Source organism: Limanda limanda, chromosome 15 (assembly GCF_963576545.1).
Source record: "Limanda limanda chromosome 15, fLimLim1.1, whole genome shotgun sequence".
NCBI classification, from domain to species: domain Eukaryota; kingdom Metazoa; phylum Chordata; class Actinopteri; order Pleuronectiformes; family Pleuronectidae; genus Limanda; species Limanda limanda.
This window is the reverse complement of record NC_083650.1, coordinates 2,117,576-2,137,735: the sequence shown is the minus strand read 5'-3', so window position 1 is coordinate 2,137,735 and position 20,160 is coordinate 2,117,576. Positions and strand designations below refer to the sequence as shown.

The window sequence follows — 20,160 nt, the reverse complement described above, 5'->3', positions numbered from 1 at the left end:
TTCCATTTTCAATTCTCCTTCCTGTCATTCTAATGCTGTTTAAACAAAAGAAAGGACAGAGCGAGAGAGAGAGGAATAACACAAGTGTTTGTTAATCAAGGGTTTCGCCCCTAAAACCACATTCACAAGGTTTTCTTTTAATTCAATTTGAACATCTCTCCTCTTGTACTCTCTTTATTTTCACACTTTTAATTAAAGCATTGGTTCTTTTTGTGTCGATAAGTCACAATTAACTGTGAGTTGCTCTTTTCCCAGCGAAAGGCCCAATGGTTTCAAAGTTAAACCCGGTGAAAAGGACATTCTGGTGCAAACCAATCGCCAATAAACAGCAGTAATCAGGATAATTGGAGCTGCATTGTTTTGGCCTCCGGCTTAATGGCATCGCCCCCCCGTTGTTTTACCGTCTTTCTCCGCGGCTCATTTGGGAGAAGACAGCCGAGGGGATTGGTTCAGTGGGCAGTTGTGTTCAGCCGAGAGGATTTCCATTTGAATTCAAAAGCCCCCCCCCCCCCCCCAGTACTGCCATTGTTTATGTTTTCATTATGTTTCATTCTTTTCACTGACAACCTATTTTTTGGGCTTTTTACACAGTTGTTTACATTTCAGCAAATACTTTAATAGAGGAGACGTTAAATTTATGGTATTTTGGATTCATGAAGTTTCCCAAAAAACTTTAATTTCCCTATTTAAGTTCTGGATAAATGATGAAAAACAAAGCAACGACGCAGAGACAGTAAAAGTGATGGAACGTAAACAGTCCACAGAAATAGAATGAAATGAAATAAAGATAACCGGTCTCACAATCTATTAAAAGTCACAACTCATGTTTCGCCGAATGACTTCAGGAAGCCATCGCCGCCTCATTAGCAGAACAGAAGAAAGTTTCCTGATTGCAGACAATTTACTGCATATTATTTCCATATAAATTGGTGCAATTCTCTATAATTAAGAATGCTAATGAACATGAGCAAATCAAAAAGTGTTCTCAAAATACTCATCCTCATGCAGTTTAGGGAACTTTACTGCACGTAAACATAATAATTCAGCTCCTCGTGTGAACAATGGCAGAAATAATTGGCTGCTAGTTAACGGAATGTGTTTCCTCTAGGAAAGGCTTTGTTTATTTAGCATCCTTCAAATTAACAGAACGCATAACAGCTTTTTTTTCAGAGACACATAACTTCTTGGTTGGAGAATTAAATGTTTGGTTTACTTTTTCATTTCCCTTATTGATCTGTAACAATGTAAAAATGTAACCAAAACAGGGAGAAACCTTGTGATTTGTACAGGAGGTGGTACTACACACACATATACAGAAATATTATAACAGTCGATATCTCTAATTATAATGATAAATGTCGCACAATGTCACCACAAGTTTGTGTTGTTAATCCTCTATTGAATGAATTAATACTTAAATATTCTAAAAATTAGTTATTCTTACATTTAATTGAAAATATTGGAAGTAAAATATCAAGTTGATGGTAGTTGGTAATTTGCTGTCATAGGACAACAACACATTTTCTCTTGTAGCACCAGTTATTTATTATTTCTAAATGTATTGAGAATTAATGGCTGTGTTCCACGTCCATGGGAAAGGAGACAAACAATTATTTTGCTCAAACAAAGTTAAGTTAAGTTCTATATTAATCTTTGATGGTTGCATTAGTGCATCATATCTCTTTAAGAGCAGAGAATAACAAACCATGATTTTTGTTATACCTCCTCAGTGTGTTTGTATAAAACACACGTTATATCCACGTATTTATTAAACTTTTGTTATGTTGCTATTGATGAAAATTAGATTCTCCCCTCAGAAACAGATTCAAACGATCAGACTCAGCTGCACCTTCACACGTGTGGCTGTGATGTGAAACTTTCAGAACATCACAGAATAGAATATATTCATCATTTCTAACTGTATTTATAATTTCACGTCACTGGAAAAGGAGACAAACAATTATTTTGCTCAAACAAAGTTAAGTGAAGTTCTTTATTAATCTTTGATGGTTGCATTAGTGCATCATATCTCTTTAAGACCAGAGAATGACAAACCATGATTTCTGTTATACCTCCTCACTGTGTGTCTAATACACACACGTTATATCCAAGTATTTATTAGATTTTTGTTTTATTGCGATTTCAGAGACACGTCTTCTCCATGACACAGACTGACAGAAGGAGAATCTCTCCCTGTAGCATGCAACATCTATTCAGACGATTTCCAGAGAATCAACAACCTGCGTATGAGTCGTTCTTTCCGAGGCCCAGAAAGAAACATGTGATTTACCAGCTGTGCTCCCTCCCTCCGAGCTCAGCGCATCCATACCCCCCCGCCCCCAGTGGTCCGTCTGTCCCCTCTGTTCACGCGAGGGCGTCCGTGTCCTCGTGGGAGAAGCGTCTGCGTCTCCCCGGAGGAATCGTCTCTGCCTCACAGAGGAATCGGATCCTCCTCACTCAGTTCTCTCCATCAGAAATCCATCAAAGCCCTGAGACACAGAGTGCATCACCTTTAGAGGGATGGAGAACCGCTGACTAATGCTCACGCCGATCAGATCTACCGGTGATGTATGCCGACACCTTCTTCCCCCCCGGCGCCATGCAGCCACAGGAGGAAAATACAAAGGATCACATCTAAATGGCTGCACCTTGATTTATGCTTTTTTCCATCAATTCTCCCGTTCAACTGTCTGATATCACAGAGGAAGAGAGGAGAGAGCATTTACTACACCGTCATTATAATCATACTCTTGTTAGATTACATGACAATTATATTTCTTAGAAGAAGTTACTTAGATTTCAACGTTCGGGATATTAAATGGGAGCAGAACATTCAGAATTAAATTCCCTTTCATGTAAAAAACGGTACTAACGATGTTAAAGTGAAGCTGATTGGAGATAATAGTTCAGGAAAAAGTGTGTGTGTGTGTGTGTGTGTGTGTGTGTGTGTGTGTGTGTGTGTGTGTGTGTGTGTGTGTGTGTGTGTGTGTGTACTGGAGACGTGGGGTCTTGTGGATGGTAATTAGCACTTTTATTTCACTAATGGCTTAACAGGAATCAGCAACTGCTACACACACACACACACACACACCAGTAGCAAACTCACACATGACTAACACACTCACACAAACCAACACACACACACACACACACACACACACGCTAGCAAACTCACACATGACTAACACACACATACGCTAGCAAACTCACACATGATACACACACATACATGCACACACACGCTAGCAAACTCACCCATGACTAACACACACACACACACACACACACACACACACACACTCGCGAAGACGAACTTTGCAGTAACTGTGCAAGTCTGTTGCCATTAATATGTATTTTCTTGACTGCTGAGAAAGCGCTGCGGATTTTTGTAACACCCCCCCCCCCCCCACACACACACAGATACACACACACACACACAGATACACACACCGACACACTAATTGAAAGGCGATTAAGCCTGGAGTTTGGTGGTGTGAGCTAAACACCCGGTGTCTGTTTTCAGCAGCGTTCTGTCTTTAAGCTTTTAACAGACCACAAAGAGCCGGCTCCACCGAAACCAGACACTGGGAGAGAACTTTAATACACTGAGTCTCCGTCTGTCTGCACGTCCTCGTGTCCCTCAGCGTCCTGTGACCCCCCCCCCCCCCCCCGACTGATCGCTCTGTCGCCCTCCTCTCTCTCTCTCTCTCTCTCTCTGGTGGTCACGTAACCATCTTTCTGTAGCTAAATCTGCTTTTTTCTTTCGGTGGAAATCTTGTTTGGATCCTTAATCATAAGGATTCCGATGCATGTGCTTTAAAACCAGCACACGGAAACAATTTATGGTTTTTAATATTTGCAACATCATGAGCACGTTTGAAATTGACTTGACGTTTGTCTTTATTTCTCTCCTCCGCTCGCCCTCCTCCCTCCTTCATCCTTCATACGGGTTCATTCCATCCTCATCTTATCTCATCTCTCCTCACAGAACATGTCACTTTGAGAAAAACATGCATGTACATAAAAAAAAGATAATAGAGCCAGTCAGGGGGGGGGTTACACAGCTTTGCATTTACAGCAGAATGGCCCGGGGATTTGTTTTGGAGAGTAGGAGGTTGGATTTATACAGTAAGAGAAAATCTCATTTTAAACCTCACATGACCCCCCCCCCCCCCCCCCCCCGTCCTCACAGCAGCATAAACAGAGGAAGAAAAATAATATCACATCTGGTTCAGATAGTCGTTTGAGGTTATGGACGGGTCCGCTGGGCTGTCGTCAATCTCTCTGCTTCGGGGTTTGACCTTGAGTTCTCCGGCAAGGTCACCAACACACATTCCTCTGTTTAGCGTAACCAGCGGTAGTGAAGTAGACAAAACCAGTTTAAGGTTCACGTTACATAAATCCTGGTTCTTTCACATTAGATTCCCCAGTCTTGTTATTTTGTTCCCTGTTCGAAATGAGGCGACGACCCACGGCTCTCTCCCACGCCGCCATCTTGGTTCACGTCGGAACGGGCTCGCCACGGCGCCGAATGAAACCGATGTGGCAGGAACACGATGAAACCGTGACTGTGAGAAAACAGTCTGGACAAGTGTTAGCTAATTCAGACCTAATCCTTTAGTCCCGTGGCTCCGGGGACTCAACTCTGCCAGTTGTGTGTCAGCATTCAAACAAGTCACAGCAGCCATGATGTGTTAAAACACTGATTGTTAATTATCATTATCATAAATACACCAAAAAGCCACTTTCCCAGTGTAACAGTCAACATTCATCCACATGGAAAAATCTGCCGTTGAGCCAAATCAGCTTTAGGGATAAAGAAATGTCCCCGAATACCAAAATGATGATTTCATAAACACCACGTCTGGTTTTTCAAGATCAGACCAATGTTTGAAAGTTGTTAATCCAAAGGGAGAAGAGCAGAGACACACATTTATCCACATCTCTCTCGTTTTGCTCGTTAGAACTCTATGTATGGATTTGTACACGAGAACGACACATTCCTCACAAAGCTGGAAAGACTCAGAGACAAGTCCCACAAAGTGCTGAGGTTTAAATACGTAATGAATCAATCACCTTTATGACTTCTGAAATCCAGAGAGAGAAACACAAAGACAAACTGGGGTTAAGTCCGTGTTTTTTCCATCTTCTTTAAAGTGTCCAGGCATTTTCCAAAGTTATTTTAATGGCTGGTGTTGGAGGTTTGGCTCAATAAGGAGCGAGGGAGCGAAATAAAGGAAGAGAGAGGAAGAGAGAGGAAGAAGAGGGAGGGAGGGAGGGAGGGAGGGAGGGAGGGAGGGAGGGAGGGAGGGAGGGAGAGAAAACAGCTAAACAGCCTCCCACTCGTCTGAGATGGAGACAAAGTCAAATGAATCAAAATGATCATTTCAGCCCTTTCTGAGAAACAGTGTCTTAATCTTGTTTGTTGAACTTTAGGGTTCAGGTACAGGAAATGATTTTTGGAAAAGTGTATTTGTCAAAACAGAAAGTCAGTTTGAACAGTGGAGGAGGGAGAGAGCAACGATCACAGGGCCGAACAACAGAAGGTTAAAGAGGAGCGAATCAATGCTGCAGCTCCACAATATCTGAGACATGAGAACTAACCAGCAGTTTTTATTATTACATTTTTAATAAATTCTTCTTGTGGTCTTGTTGAATCGAACTTTGCAAGTGGAAGCATGTTCATTTTGGAAAGAGGTTCCTTCACTTCGACAAGTTTCTGTTTTTAACTAAAGAAATTAAAACAACCACTACTTAACGGATGAGTGAACGCTCCTTTACGCTTTGTTTTCGGTTCCAGAGATAATTACTGTGATTCCAGCCGAGCAGCCTCAGCTTCTCTGACTAAACACACAGCATGAGACACAGAGAGAGAGAGAGAGAGAGAGAGAGAGAGAGAGAGAGAGAGAGAGAGAGAGAGAGAGAGAGAGAGAGAGAGAGAGAGAGAGAACAACAGAAGAGAGAAATGCATTATCTATCCAGAATCGATTTACCTGCTCAGAGTATTTTCTCTGCCGACCCAGAAGCTTTGTTAATCACTGTGTTTCATATTGTTATAGATTTTTGAAGCAAAGTAAAGGAATTTAGAGATGAAGGCGATTAAGTTGTGATTCATATTAGAAGTAATACATGATATCTGGATTTTAATACTTAATAATACCAAAGAGTGACTGGAATAGCTGAACTAATGACTTCGGAGAATTATCTTAGGTTTAAATACAAACTTAAGACATAGGTGCATATTTATTTGAATCTTTTTTTTACTATCAAGCACTTTGATATTATTACTATTATTGGTGGTAGTAGTAGTAAATACAAATATGAATGTAATTATTACCATAACTTTGACTTTGCTCTCCCGTCTTTTAGCATCAGACAGACCTGGTTATTAATATTCAAACGCACAGGGGGGTGATTGGTCAGTTGTTGAGGATATGTCAGCCAGCGGCTCTGTTTTTAACCCCCCCGCCCTGACCTCTGCATGACACACACACACACTCAACACACACACACTGTTTGTGTAGCTGCGTACTAATGTTAGCCAATGAATCACAGGAGTCTAGTCAAACACTTGAGTCATGGATTCACAGCAACGCTCCGAGCCCGGGGGAACTGCACACGCACACAGACACACACAAAGACACACACACACACACACACACTGTGCTGTTCATTGGTCTAATGTGGCTCTTGAGTCACGTCTCCAGAGAGAGGAAGTGCTCTGGCCAAAAGGCACGCGGACCCCAGGGAGTCATTATCACTCTGCTTCTGTCTCGCATGTGTTCCGTCTCTCTCTCTCTCTCTCTCTCTCTCTCTCTCTCTCTCCCTCTCTCTCTCTCAGACAAAAGAATACTGTGATTACGATGCGTTCACAATCCAAACACTCCTCTGAGTTTATAATGGACAGGAGGCGTGTGTGTGTGTGTGTGTGTGTGTGTGTGTGTGTGTGTGTGTGTGTGTGTGTGTGTGTGTGTGTGTGTGTGTGTGTGTGTGTGTGTGTGTGTGTGTGTTTGAATTCAGGGTCATTTCATTGTCATCAAGCGACTCGCACGTCATCAGGCGGAGGTTTTCAGAGCGGTCACTCTGCAGCTGTCAATCAAGTTCTTTATTCCTTTTTTTTTTATTTTTTGTTGGACTCAACACATCTGACAGGTTCTCAGATAAAAACCACATGACCAATATCAGGCTAACAGGACGTCGGTGGAAGCTATTTTTTTTTGGACGTGTTTTATTCTTACTTGTTAAACACAGCTGACACCTAATTTGACGAATCAGTGACAGTTTCAGAGCCTGTTAATAGGTTCTGCTTCGCGTGTGTGTCAGCTGCGCCACACAACAAGTGCACACCGGGGTTCATAATTGTTTGTGGTGTTGTTGTTCTTAAGAAATTCTTTGACGTTCTCTGTACACGTCCACAGTCTCCCACCTGCGAGTGACAACGTCCAAGAATAGATACGAGTTCTCTGCTTGAGTTCTGTTTTCATGGCTTTGTAAAAAAAAAATTGGGGAGATAAACCAACTAACAGCGTTTTACTGATATATTTATAGTGTTGACTCGTCTTATTATTTGATAGTAACTTTTGGGCCTTTACAGCTTTGAGTAAAATAGATAAATAAATCATGGTTCTCCTCACACAGCTTCGTCTTTCTCTTTCTCTACTTTTCTATCTCATCTGTTTCTAACTTCGCTCTTCAAACTTTATTCATTTTGTCTCTTGATGGTTGTTGTATTGACCTCATGGTTATTTCATTTTAGTCTCAGTTCATCAACTGAGAGGAAAGCTTTAAGGCTCGAGTAAATGATGGACAGCGTACACACATACACACACACACACACACACACACACACACACACACACACACACACACACACACGCACACACATCTATCTGAGGACTCAAGGATAATTAGTCAGATGATGAGCCGGTATGGGATTAACTGTCAAGACTTCCTGGTTGGCTAGTCATGTGGTCAACGGGAGCCAATGAGCCCCGAGGGAATTATCTCATCTACTGAGCTATTGAATATTAATCACACAGACACAACATCTGTATGGTCCATGCTAAAAGAAACCCAGCTCCAAAAAATGAATTTGTTGTTGTGGTAAAGAGACTCGAGCACAATCCCTCCCTCTCAATGTTTCCATAATATCCAACACTATATGTTTACGTAGTCAACAACCTGGAGGATTTGCAGCCGTGTCCTAACTCCCCCGTCAACCATGTCCGGGGCCATGATGGAGATTCCCAGCACCTCCAGCTGTGAGCAAATGACGCGTCAGTATCTAACTAATGGACGACACGATGATAGATCCGACTGTGGACGTGCTGTTAGTGTGGCTCCATTAATTGACTTCATCGTCTCACATTAGGAGTAATTATGTGTTTCCCAATTTGCACGAGTGGAACACATTTAAATTCCTTGTCTTCTACCTGATGGACGCTGATGCACGTCATCCTAATGGACATGACATTAAACCATATAATTATTATATTCTGCGTGTTTCCTCTTCTCTTATTTGTAATAACTGCGCATTGCAACATTTTCCTGAGAAAAATCCATTGAGTCTGAGCAGAACAATGAAGCCTTAGTTGGAATGAAGCTGGAGGAATTATGGTTTTGTTATATCGTTGCATCACATTTTATGAGAATGGCTGAGGTTTAATATAGAGACTTCAGGGTCTAGCCCCTCCCCTTCTTCAGCAACACATTTAAACTTCATCATTCCAAAGTCATGACTGGACCAGATCACAGAAAAGCAAAGGACCGGGGGTGTACTGGTCCCAGGGTCTGACCTGACCCCCCCCTCTGGCCTCTGGAGGCTATTCACCGGATCTTGGCATCGTCCGATTCATTCCTCCGTTGCTCTCATCACATTCATTTCTCTCCGTGCTCGTACGCCAGGTCGTTTCATTAAACTCGCTCTGAGGGAAGTTCATTGACATTCATCTCGGGACGCGAGCAGTGACAAAGCAGTTTCTTGCTTCACAGTTCAGGACTGATGATGGACAAGTTGAGGTTTTTGTTTTTTTGCACGGATCAGATTTGGTCTCTTTTCCTGCTGATTCATTCACTGCAGAGACGGAGACGCCTGAGACATCCACACTCATCTGTCTCCTTCTGAACAGATCCCACGTGAAGAGGGTCCGACGCCCTCGTCCACTTCAACACATTCTCACACTTGTTTTGATTACATTTGAAAAGGCTGGAACTGGAGCAGGAGAATGACCCTGTGAGCTGCAGCTCCTACACTAAATCAGTCTGTGTCTAATTGAATTTAAGCTAATGAGGTTGCAGACATTGTCTGAGTAATTAGTACAATGTCCTACTCAAGACAACAAGCATTTAAGAAGCCAGATCTCCGACTGCAATCGATTAACATTACCTTGTCTGCACAGGCAGGAATGATCCATCACTGAACTGTTTGTGTTCTTAGTTCGCAGCGTTAATTCAATTTGATTGCGAGCAAAAGTTTTGATTAAGTCGTATTTTTTTAAAGCTTTAGTTTGATTGTTTTACTGATTATTAACCAAGCTACCTTCTGCTCTGTTGTCTTTCAGGCTCTGTGATTGGAGGAGAGAGGGAATGAACAAACTGTGAGAGCGAAGAACCAGGAGACGAAAGGCAGAAGCGTGAAGGTTTGTGATGAGACTTGACAGCAACAGGCCGCGGCTCAGCTAACGAACTAGAAATTCATCAACAACATTTGGTTTGCCAACACAGGAAATCACCTCGGTGGGGGCGGAGCTCCACTGAGAGGCAGCAGAGAGCCGGAGTGAAGCGCTCGGTGGCTCAGGTCGGATCAGAAGCCAACGCTGAAGATGAAGCGCCAGGGCCTCGGGCTCCTGAGGGCCCTGCTGGTGCTGCTGGGAGTGTCTGCGCTCTGCAGCGTGGCGTCAGGAACCCGGAGAGGACACGCTGCCTTGGATCAGAGGAGCCACAGACACAGAAATTCAGGTTTGGACAGAAGGAACAAAGTTTCCTCATCATATGGATTTAATAACGTAATGTGTGTTTACCTGCATCTGAAAAAAACAAGTTCTTGTTCCTGGCATCTGTTGTTCAAACTGACAATGATGCTTTCATCACTTGGTTCTGGATGATTGTTCACTCCATTTGTGAACAAAATGTGAACTTGAGAAAAACTGAGAAAAATTGTTTACTCTCATGTCATTTGCAAAGGGGAAAAGTTCTAAACTTGATCTGGACTTTCTGGGGTTGGATAATCCTATTATTTTACTTTATGCATCAGTTTTCTACAATATTACAATTGTCGTTTATATATTTTTTTAACTTAGTAAGTAATTCCGCTTCGATCAGAGCTCCCTTGAGTTTTACCCGAGGTTTAATCGGTGCCGCTCCTCAGCCTTTAGCCGCCCAGCAGCTGCACCGAATCAGGTCAAGTGCCCCCCCCCCCACCTAAAGGAACTGCTTGTTGGAAGTGTGTGACGTTCCCCAGCAGCCACCCACAGTTTCTCAGCTGGGATTTGAACCAGTGATCCATAATTCAAAAGTGGGCCTCTCTGCTCAGGAGGTTCCTGCCTCCCGCCCACTTTGAGCTGAGTTTTTTTTTGAAAATATTCTCACAGAAGGAAACTGGAGAGAAAGAAAGAAATGCATTTCATTCAAGTCTTTTATAGTTGTCTCTAAGATTTTAAAACCTAGACTTTAATCCCACTGTGAATGTGTTGTGTTGTGTTCTAATGTTGGCTTGTGTACTTGCAGGTCACTTGTCGTTGCACAGACACAGGCAGCGGACGGGGAAGGAAGGACAGGTGCTGCATCGGTCCAAACGAGGATGGGTCTGGAACCAGTTCTTCGTTATTGAGGAGTACACCGGGCCTGACCCCGTCCTGGTGGGCAGGGTGAGTACTACACCATGAAGAGCCTCAACTCTTTCACCGGAGCAGAAACAAAATTAACACCTGAATAACGGACGTTTAATTAATAGTTGCCCGGGGCACGGACGCCGACAGCAAACTCCAAACAGGATTGAAATGTGCGTTTGTCGTTTATCACGGAGAGAGAAAGGGAGAGAGGTCATGCTCACATTCAGGCGGGGGGGGGGGGGGGTGGGGATGATTTGTGGCACTCCTCCACCGCAACATCGCTCAAATGCTGCAGCGGCTTACATAAACAACAAATACATCAAATTGCTTTGTGCGCCAGGTTGTAAAGGAAAACCTCGTGTTTAATTGAAGTTTGAACATCTTTTCCATTTTTATGACAACGTTTTAAATCTCTTACTTATTAGTGTTTGGCCGTCTCCGCCCCCGCACATCCACTCGTCTGTCTATCGGAGCATTTCAGCCTCGTTCATTCACAGAATTGAGAAACACAAGCATCTCGGTACTTTTGCCAGCGAGGCTAAATGTCTCATCTGTCACTCCGACTCTTTCACTCGGAATCCAGATGTCGGCAGCACAGCACACGTCTCACGCTTGCATTATTCCCTCGTCTCTGCAGCTCCACTCAGACGTAGACTCGGGCAAAGGCAGCATCAAGTACATCCTCTCCGGCGAAGGCGCTGGGACGATCTTCGTCATCGATGACAAGACGGGAAACATCCACGCCACGAAGACGCTGGACCGCGAGGAGCAGGCGCAGTACACGCTGACGGCCCAGGCGGTGAACAGAGACACTAACAAGCCTCTGGAGCCTCCGTCAGAGTTCATAGTGAAAGTTCAGGACATCAACGATAATCCTCCAGAGTTCCTGCACGGGCCGTACTACGCCAGGGTCCCTGAGATGTCCAACGTTGGTGAGTTGTCCTTCAGAGGGTGAAACAAGCTCTTCTTCAGTGACTTGCACGTGGATGAACATGCAGAAGGAAAGAGTTTGTTTTGTAAAGGACAGAGGACCAACATGCACGAGTCAGAAGTTGTGTTTAAAAGCTCTAAATTGGCTCTGTGGAAAATTCCTCCGTCCTTAATGCGAGCTGAGACCAGCAGATTTATTTTCTGTCCTCATATAATTTGATAACAACAATGATTCAGACGAGATAATGAAATGTCATCTTATTCCGTCCAGGGAAAATAAAAATCTCCTCCGTCTATTGAGTGACATTCGTTAATACAGTCACTGATGGACTCGGTGTTGTTTGTCTGCTAAACAGCCTTTTTCATACATTATTAATTATGGCAGTAATCTGAACACAGGAAGCGTGGCAGAGAAGTGGATATCAGACGGAGCCATTAGCCGACACATGCAGCTCCTGCGTATATATCACTTTTCTCTCTTTTTCTCGTGCGCACATGAAGGGGAAAAAATGAACTGGGAAATATTTAGCCGTGTGTTGGCATGGGTAGGAGCTCCAGCCATCTCCTCGGAGTCTTCTTACTCACAGCCTGTGATCCTGATAGATTTTCTTTCCGAATATTATGCGGTCTTGGAGAGTCTTCCACCCCTGAAGGCTGACCTGAGCCGAACCCCACTGGCAGTGGAGCTGCCTGAGACTCTGAAAGCCGGAGAAATCCCTCCTCTGAATGAACAGGACTTCCAAAGAAAGAACTTCTGAAAGGACGTCTCAATGAGTTCTGTTCAGGGCTTCTCTCTCTTTTTTTTCTCCCCTGCACATCCGCTTCTTAAGCTCAAACCTGAATACAGAAGTCTGGCAGGGAGGAGCCGCCGGTTGCTATCAGCCTCAGCGACTGAAGAAGAGAGACGAAGGGAGAGAAATGGACTAACTAGCTCCATGTTCCCTCAAGGATGTCAGAATTAGATCATACGCAGAAAAAAGGCTTTCTCAAATTAACATTCTTGGTAATTTATCAAGTAGACTTAAGGTAGCTGCCACATCGAGAACAGGGAAACTTACAGTTGCAGAAACAATGGAGTTCATATGGAGAAAGTTAGTGGTGCTCACATGTGAAACTGATAATTTGAGAAAGAAACTGATACTGATGCTAACCTGTATTAATCTGTTCTAAGAAAAATCAGGCGTAAAATGCAAAAGATCAATGATGGGAAAATTAAAAAGAACCACATTTGATTGACGGTCGAGCACCAGAAAACCAAAGAGCATATTCCTTCAATCTCAATATGTTATCTTTTGACTTAAACTTTACCAGTTGAGTATAAAGATAATATTTGATTCTCTACTTCCTGAGTTCCTTTAAAAAAGTGACTGTTTGACAAAAATAACAGGCAGAAAAAGTTGGAGTAAGATGCAAAAACAAAGGAGACACTTATAAAATCATTAAAAGCTAACATGGTGGCCATTTATTGCAATTACATCCAGAAACACCAAAGGACGATTTTTTTCTATATTCGTGCGTAAGAATATAAATATAATGCACCACCTACAGGCGACGGATGTTATAGCTGCAGTTTCAAACTGTGATAATGATACGACAGAGGCTGAACTATAATTTAGGGAAGAGACGGAGAGAGGGAGGATATTTTTAGTTGGTGTAGAGAGAGAGGAGTTCGTGCATGGAGAGAGGGAGAGAGATTTGGGCAGAGTAAATCTGGCTAATCAAACCAGTGTTGGGTATTTGACTGGCTCAAATCCATAGCTCACATTTCTAATTGGTTTGGAGCTTACCAGCTTTTCCTGCTGTCACACACACACACACACACACACACACACACACACACACACACACACACACACACACACACACACACACAGACACACAAACACACATACAGCATAATTTGGCAGTGGAAAGCCTCAACTCCCCGACACTGCAGCTCGACATCTGGAGACAGGAAGAGAAGATGCACCACATTTATTTAGTGTGTTTCTCACTGCTCTTTAACACGTATGTCTCATTCACACACACACACACACACACACATATTCACACACACACATTTACACACAGAATCAGGAGCAGTTAGAGGTTCAGTGTTTTGCTCAAGGGAACCTGGACACGCTCTCAGGAGAAGGAGACACCGTCCGCTGGTTAATGCAAATCGTAGAACTTTCATTTATAGAGAGTTTCTGTGTGTGACCTTTATTAGTTGTGTCACATCTGAAAAAACGGAAATTTCAACAATTACGCAATGTTAATGAAAATGCACTCCTGCAAATTTTAATTTTATTGAGCCTATTTGCTCAGCTTCACTGTGTCAAGCTCAGTTAAGCGAGACTCACTGCAAGTGAATTGCTGTTGTCGTGTGAAAGCACCGCATCTTGAAACTGTCAAATATCCTAAGATGAACTACCTTGTGTTGGAGCTTGACAACCAGTTCTGATTATCCAGAGGGTTTTGATGGAGCTTCATGAATCCGGGGGCTGTAGCACTGTCAACGCATCGAGGGAATATAATGTATTTAAAACGCTCGACAACGCTACGGATGATATTGTCAAGCGAGTGTTTCCAAACCCGACAATGATGAAACGTGGAGAAATGATAGTGTGTGGACCGGCCTCTCGGGAGCAGAGGGAGAAGGGGAGAGTGTTTTTTATTTCCCTTCGCTCCTCGGCAGGTGAATCAACACGCTCTCCGCGACAGGCTTGTTTGTCAAACTGTTCTTGAACCGAATCTCTGAGAGTCGAGTCGTCTCCTGACTGGTGTGTCGTGTCTGTCCCACAGGAACCTCGGTGATGCAGGTGACAGCTACAGACGCCGATGACCCCACCTACGGCAACAGCGCCCGGCTGGTGTACAGCATCCTGCAAGGACAGCCCTATTTCTCTGTGGAGTCTCAGACAGGTGAGGCTGCAAATAGTCTGTAACCATCTACAGGCTTACAGTTCGTGGTGTAGTATCATAAACAGACACAGAAACAAAGACGGGCTTATGGGATTAGTCTGACACGCGTTCGCTGAGCAACATCCTGCAAACACCCAATATATAGTCACATGCAGCAAGTTCCAGTAAACATCCACTTCAGGTTAAATACTAATCACCACAGAATACTGTCAGGTTATCGATATGAATGTGTATTCACACGTCTTGAAGCCACACTATGCAACTTTTTGTTTGCAAGATTGAAACAGCAGCTTTAAAATGAGCTCGTTGGTGAATATGGAGAATGTTTCCTCCTTCATTCCGACTCCTCGCCCTGGTGGTACGATCTCCTGTGAGACGTGAGAAAGTGATGGAGGCAGAATCACGTCCAGCCAGTTGAGGAGTGAAGCTGAACTGCAGAGGAGTTAAAAAGACGGAGAAATCATTAAAAACCCAGAGTTTATCTCCAATATTCAGCAGGAAAATTTAAAAAATATGAAGAATACTAAACAGAGTTTGGTGGATTTGTTACAGCCGCAGCTCTTCTGGTTGAGGAGGCAGAGGATCATGGGTAATATCCATCGTTTCGGTGGCGTTTCAGAGGAATAACGTCAGACATATTGGCGTAAATAATATTCAGGCTTTACTCTGTTCCATGTAAACAAGTGTTGCTTTAACTTCCATGTCCACAAGGCAACCTGTGGAAACTGCTTGTTACTGAGACCAGAGTGAAAATGTTTCTGCAATATACAATATATTCTTCATATAAGTATTTATTGCCGCAGGGATCAGGCAGCAGCACGTCCTCCTCTCTGAAATTGGCCGGGGAAAGAAGGCGCTGCTGCTAAAGAAGAGGTCCCCGGAGTCCAGGCCTAATATTTGGGTTTGCATTAAAAGAAGAAATTGGATGTCAGGAGGGAGGATAGGGCAGACACGGAGCTACGCTGGGTCAGATGGAGGGAAGAAGAACAGAGAGAGGGAGGAGGAGGAGGAGGAGGAGGAGAGAGGGAGATCGGTTTAGACGGAGCAAGTTCATGGAAAGAGAGGAGTTAGTGCATGAGTGAGCGAGAGAGATTTGTGCAGAGTAAATCTGGCTAATCAAACCAGTGTTGGGTATTTGACTGGCTCAAATCCATAGCTCACATTTCTAATTGGTTTGGAGATTACCAGCTTTTCCTGCTGTCACACACACACACACACACACACACACACACACACACACACACACACACACACACACACACACACACACAACACACACACACACACACACAGGGTATAATATGACAGTAGAAAGCCTCGACTCAACAACACTGCAGCTCGACATCTGGAGAAAAAGAGAGATGGAAAGAGAGCGGTGGCTGCGGCTGATGAATTAAACAGAAAGACAAAATTACCGGGGCTTGAAATGTAGAAAAATACGACTTCGCACATGTTGAACTAAAGTTCCGATGAACGATGATGTGTTATCTTTTAAAGATCTTTTTAAAAAAACTACCCTCTCTCTAAGGAAGGTAAATCACGTCGACTTGTTCTGTTTGGCCAAGCGAGACTTTTTCGAAGTTATTAATTTAAACGCAAATTCTTGAGATAATATTTTGAAATCATTTTGATGGAGGCACTTGGAGCGTGGACTCGCTCACGCTGCGTGCATACAAATGCAAAAGGCTGCAGATGTAAAGTGAGAGTTAACTCCATGTTTTTGAATCTGTCACTTCAGGTATAATTCGCACCGCCCTGCCGGACATGGACCGCGAGGCCCGGCAGGAGTACGAGGTCGTCATCCAGGCCAAAGACATGGGCGGTCACATGGGGGGGCTGTCTGGGACCACCGAGGTCACCATCACCCTCACGGACGTGAACGACAACCCGCCCAAGTTCCCACAGAGTGAGTGCACACACACACCTGATGTCCGCGCATCACCTGCTGACGTGCTTCACTTTGTTGTCAACACACAAACATACGTGTGTGTGTGATTCTGTGTTTGTGCATGTGACCCAGAGGACAAGAAAACCAGGAGAGTCCCTCTGCAGGCGAATAGTTGCACCACAATATTTTCTCCAGTCCACCTCGATGCCTAACAACCCGTGTTCTCTCAATCCGCCTCTCTTTCCATTCACCCGGCCTTCCCTCAGTTGAGATTCTTCCTGGCCCCCCCGTTCTTCCTCCTCCTCCCCCTCGTGCAGCTCTGAGCAGAGGAACTCCTGGCAGAGACTCAGCAGAGAAGCTGCAGGAATGGATGGAGAGAAGAAGCAGGGAGGAGGAGGAGGAGGTGGGGGTGTGGAGAAAGGAAGAGACGAGGGCTCAGGATTTAGCCTGTGGAGAAGCTGAACAGGCGAGAAAAGAGAGGGACATGAGCAGCAGCAGTGAGGGAGAGAATATAAAAGACAAGGAGACGCAGGGAGAGAGAAAGAGGCTGTCAGAAGGATCTCTGCTCCTACCCGTGTTCTCCAACAAGCCGGCTGTGTTTCAACGTCTAGCGGCGGAGAAGCTGGAATCTCATACTGCCGGTGACGCCGGTGACAGGCAGCGTTCAGAGGGAAATTAGAACGGGTGTCGTGAACAACGGGCAACAGGGCTCAGACGGAAACAGGACTTTCAACACTGAGGAATTGCACATTGCAAACTAGAAAACCACATTTAAATTCACCAGATCTGAACTTAATTGTCCCTCGTGAAAAATGTCTGATCTACAAATCTGAGAAATCAAGGGAGACATCATGAGTCAGATCCACACCAACATGTGATGGATTTATTTCTTGGCCCACGTCCCAGCCATCCACCAAGTTCCCTGGAGTTCTGATCAGTGTGTTTACAAACAAACAATCCTACACTTGGGTAAAAACTTTATTACTGGTGTGGGAGGTACAGAGTTAGTTAAAAATGGCAACATTTCTAAAAGACCAAATATTTCCATTTTCTAATTCAATTCTCTCCTCAAGACCAATCACAACCTACGGTCCTTGGTTGTTCTGAGGAGTCTGTGAAGATTCTTGTTTTCATATCCAAAGTGGACAGAAAACATTTTCAAATAAGATCACTATCAACCTGAGTATATCAGACAACATATGTTTACAAAGTTCCTCCGTGCATTATTCCCAAATGTCGTCCATCTGCGAAACAAGACAACTCACCGAATATCAATCTGTTGTGGTCGTGAGCGCTCGTGTTCCAAACAAAAAAACACGCAGCGGCAGTAGAAGCAGGAACGTCTCCCAGATGGTGTGAATGAGGACAGTGATGACTTATTTAGTAGCTGGGCAGAGTATGTGAGAGCCGGGAGAGAGAAAATTGGATATGAGATAAGCAAGTCGAGTAAGAAAAACAGAGTCAGAGCAAGAGGCAGAGAAACGATGGGAATGAAACAGATTCAAAGGGAAGGAGAGAAAAACAACGAGAGATGAAAACAGACAGAAAGGGAAACACGGCACAGCGTGACTTCCTCTCCGAGTTCCTGCAGCTTCTCTGCTTCCATTCATGCTGCTGGATTTCATTCTTTCACTCCTTGGCTTGATCTTTACGATCTTTACGTCTCCGTTTGACACAGACTCTCTGTCCTTGTGCTTTTCTCTTTTCATTTGCACACGGAAAAGATCTTTGAATTCCCCAAAAGACGCAAATCGGCAGCTGTCAATACAGGGAAATCCTCGGCGTAACTTCTCCCTGTGTCACTGGAAGGATGATTGATCCGTTTCCCGACATTTGATTGAAAATACTTTAGAAGTTAAGGCAAAAATACAAAAGAAAAGCTGTGGTTTATTTGGTGAAACTTGAGAAAACTCATATAATTAAACAATACTGGCTTGAAAGGCGGCTGCTCAGTATTAAATTATACTTTATGTCACAACAGCTACAACTACTAACTGCTCCCAAATATCCTCGTAGACCAGGATGTGTGTGTGCGTTTGTGTGAATTAAATTATTGGCAGAGGTTCATTTCAGTAATGAGTTTAGTGCAGTTAACCACAGAGTCCACACCCACCACAGTGTAATCAACACACATCACAGACACTATACGAGCTCCATGAATGAACAACTCCCCTGTTAACTTTAAATCATCGTCACATCCAACATTAAAAGCTTCTTCACTATCGTCTAATTGTCCATATGCACAACAATGAAGTCACACAAAAATGAGTGGTGGTTAATTAAGCAGTATTATTGTTTTAATTTCTGTAATCCCCTGAAGTTAGTGAAGAGGGATTGTGGTAATTTATGAGTTTACATATTAAACAAGACATATTCTGCTCATCTTCATAGTTTTTAATTTGTGTTATTACTTGAAAAGCTCTAATGTTCAGAACACACATCATCACACAGTTCATTGCTGCAGCTCCTCCTTTCAGCCTCTGTCTGAAACACGTTATGAGCGTCTCCTTCCGAGGATCAGACATCCCATCAAACGGCCCGACCATTCATGAACTTGTGAACTTTTTCCTAATCACTGAAAAATTTAACACATTTTCCTTTTACCGGAAGAAACAACTGGAAACGCTCACACTCGCCTCCCCTGTGGTCCTTCAATGCAAACGCAGGTTTCAGCTCTCAGCCAGGTATCCCAGGCCGTCGGTGTGTGTTCTGTCACACGATGTTTAACTCAGCTGCCAGGAGCCATTTAAGTTAAGCTTCTTAGCAAAAAGACAGAATAGAACGACAGGAGAAGAGAGGGAGGAAAAGGGAGCAAAGCGAGGGCAAGGATGAAATAAGAAATGAGGGCGGACCTGGGGAGGAGAGGTGAGGATGAATGGGGGATTTGGAGGGATGGAGTGGAAAAGGGGAGAAGCAAATGACACAGAGGAGGAAGATGGGAAGGATGCGAGGCAGAGAGATGAAGAGGGAAGATGGAGAGGAGGGATTTCATGAGGATCAATGGAGAGAGAAACCGGTGGAGGGCTGCAGGGTGGCAGCAGGATTTGGGGCTGGATGGATCACGTGAATCTCTCTTCTCTTCCACTCGCTCCAGGGGAAAAAAAACACGTGACCAAATCAATTTCATGATTCACGGGATTGCCACACGTGGACAAGCAGGATCAACATGCTAATGGCGTAAAACCAGATAGAATGACGAGCGATTTTAGTGCTCGACGCCTGAATCATCGTAGATTGGAGGCGACGGCAGAGGAAGGAGGGATGATGAGGCGGGAGGAGGGAAGGGTGAGGTGACAGATTCAAGGAAAGGAGTAGAAATAGGATGATGGACGGAGGGAAAGAGGAGGATTTACGATAAACAGAGCTGAGATAGAAGAGAAGTGAAGGTGCGTGTGGAGGATGAGGAGTGAGAGAGGAGGAGAGAGGAGGATATTAAAGCGGAGAGAGAGAGTGTCGACATATGGTCTTACCGTTCTCACTCTGCCAGCCAGGTGTCCCCCCCCTCAGGCACACACACCTGACACTAAAGGGGGTATTAATATCCTCTGGGCCATATAAGACAGATGGTATAGTTCATGTTAATCCTGCTCTGCCCTCCAAAGAACTGAC

At 44.0% G+C, this 20,160-nt stretch overlaps 1 protein-coding gene across 1 annotated transcript in view; it reads left to right on the top strand.

Annotated features, from left to right (window-relative positions):
- The window catches only part of cdh11 (cadherin 11, type 2, OB-cadherin (osteoblast)), a 78,124-nt gene that overhangs the window by 45,162 nt on the left and 12,802 nt on the right, over positions 1-20,160 (top strand). Inside the window, exons 3-8 of the mRNA XM_061087789.1 lie at positions 9,561-9,638; positions 9,724-9,957; positions 10,726-10,865; positions 11,467-11,761; positions 14,544-14,663; positions 16,402-16,569. Of these exons, the coding sequence (XP_060943772.1) occupies positions 9,822-9,957; positions 10,726-10,865; positions 11,467-11,761; positions 14,544-14,663; positions 16,402-16,569 (859 nt within the window). The 5' untranslated portion in view covers positions 9,561-9,638; positions 9,724-9,821. The remainder of the gene's footprint in view (positions 1-9,560; positions 9,639-9,723; positions 9,958-10,725; positions 10,866-11,466; positions 11,762-14,543; positions 14,664-16,401; positions 16,570-20,160) is intronic.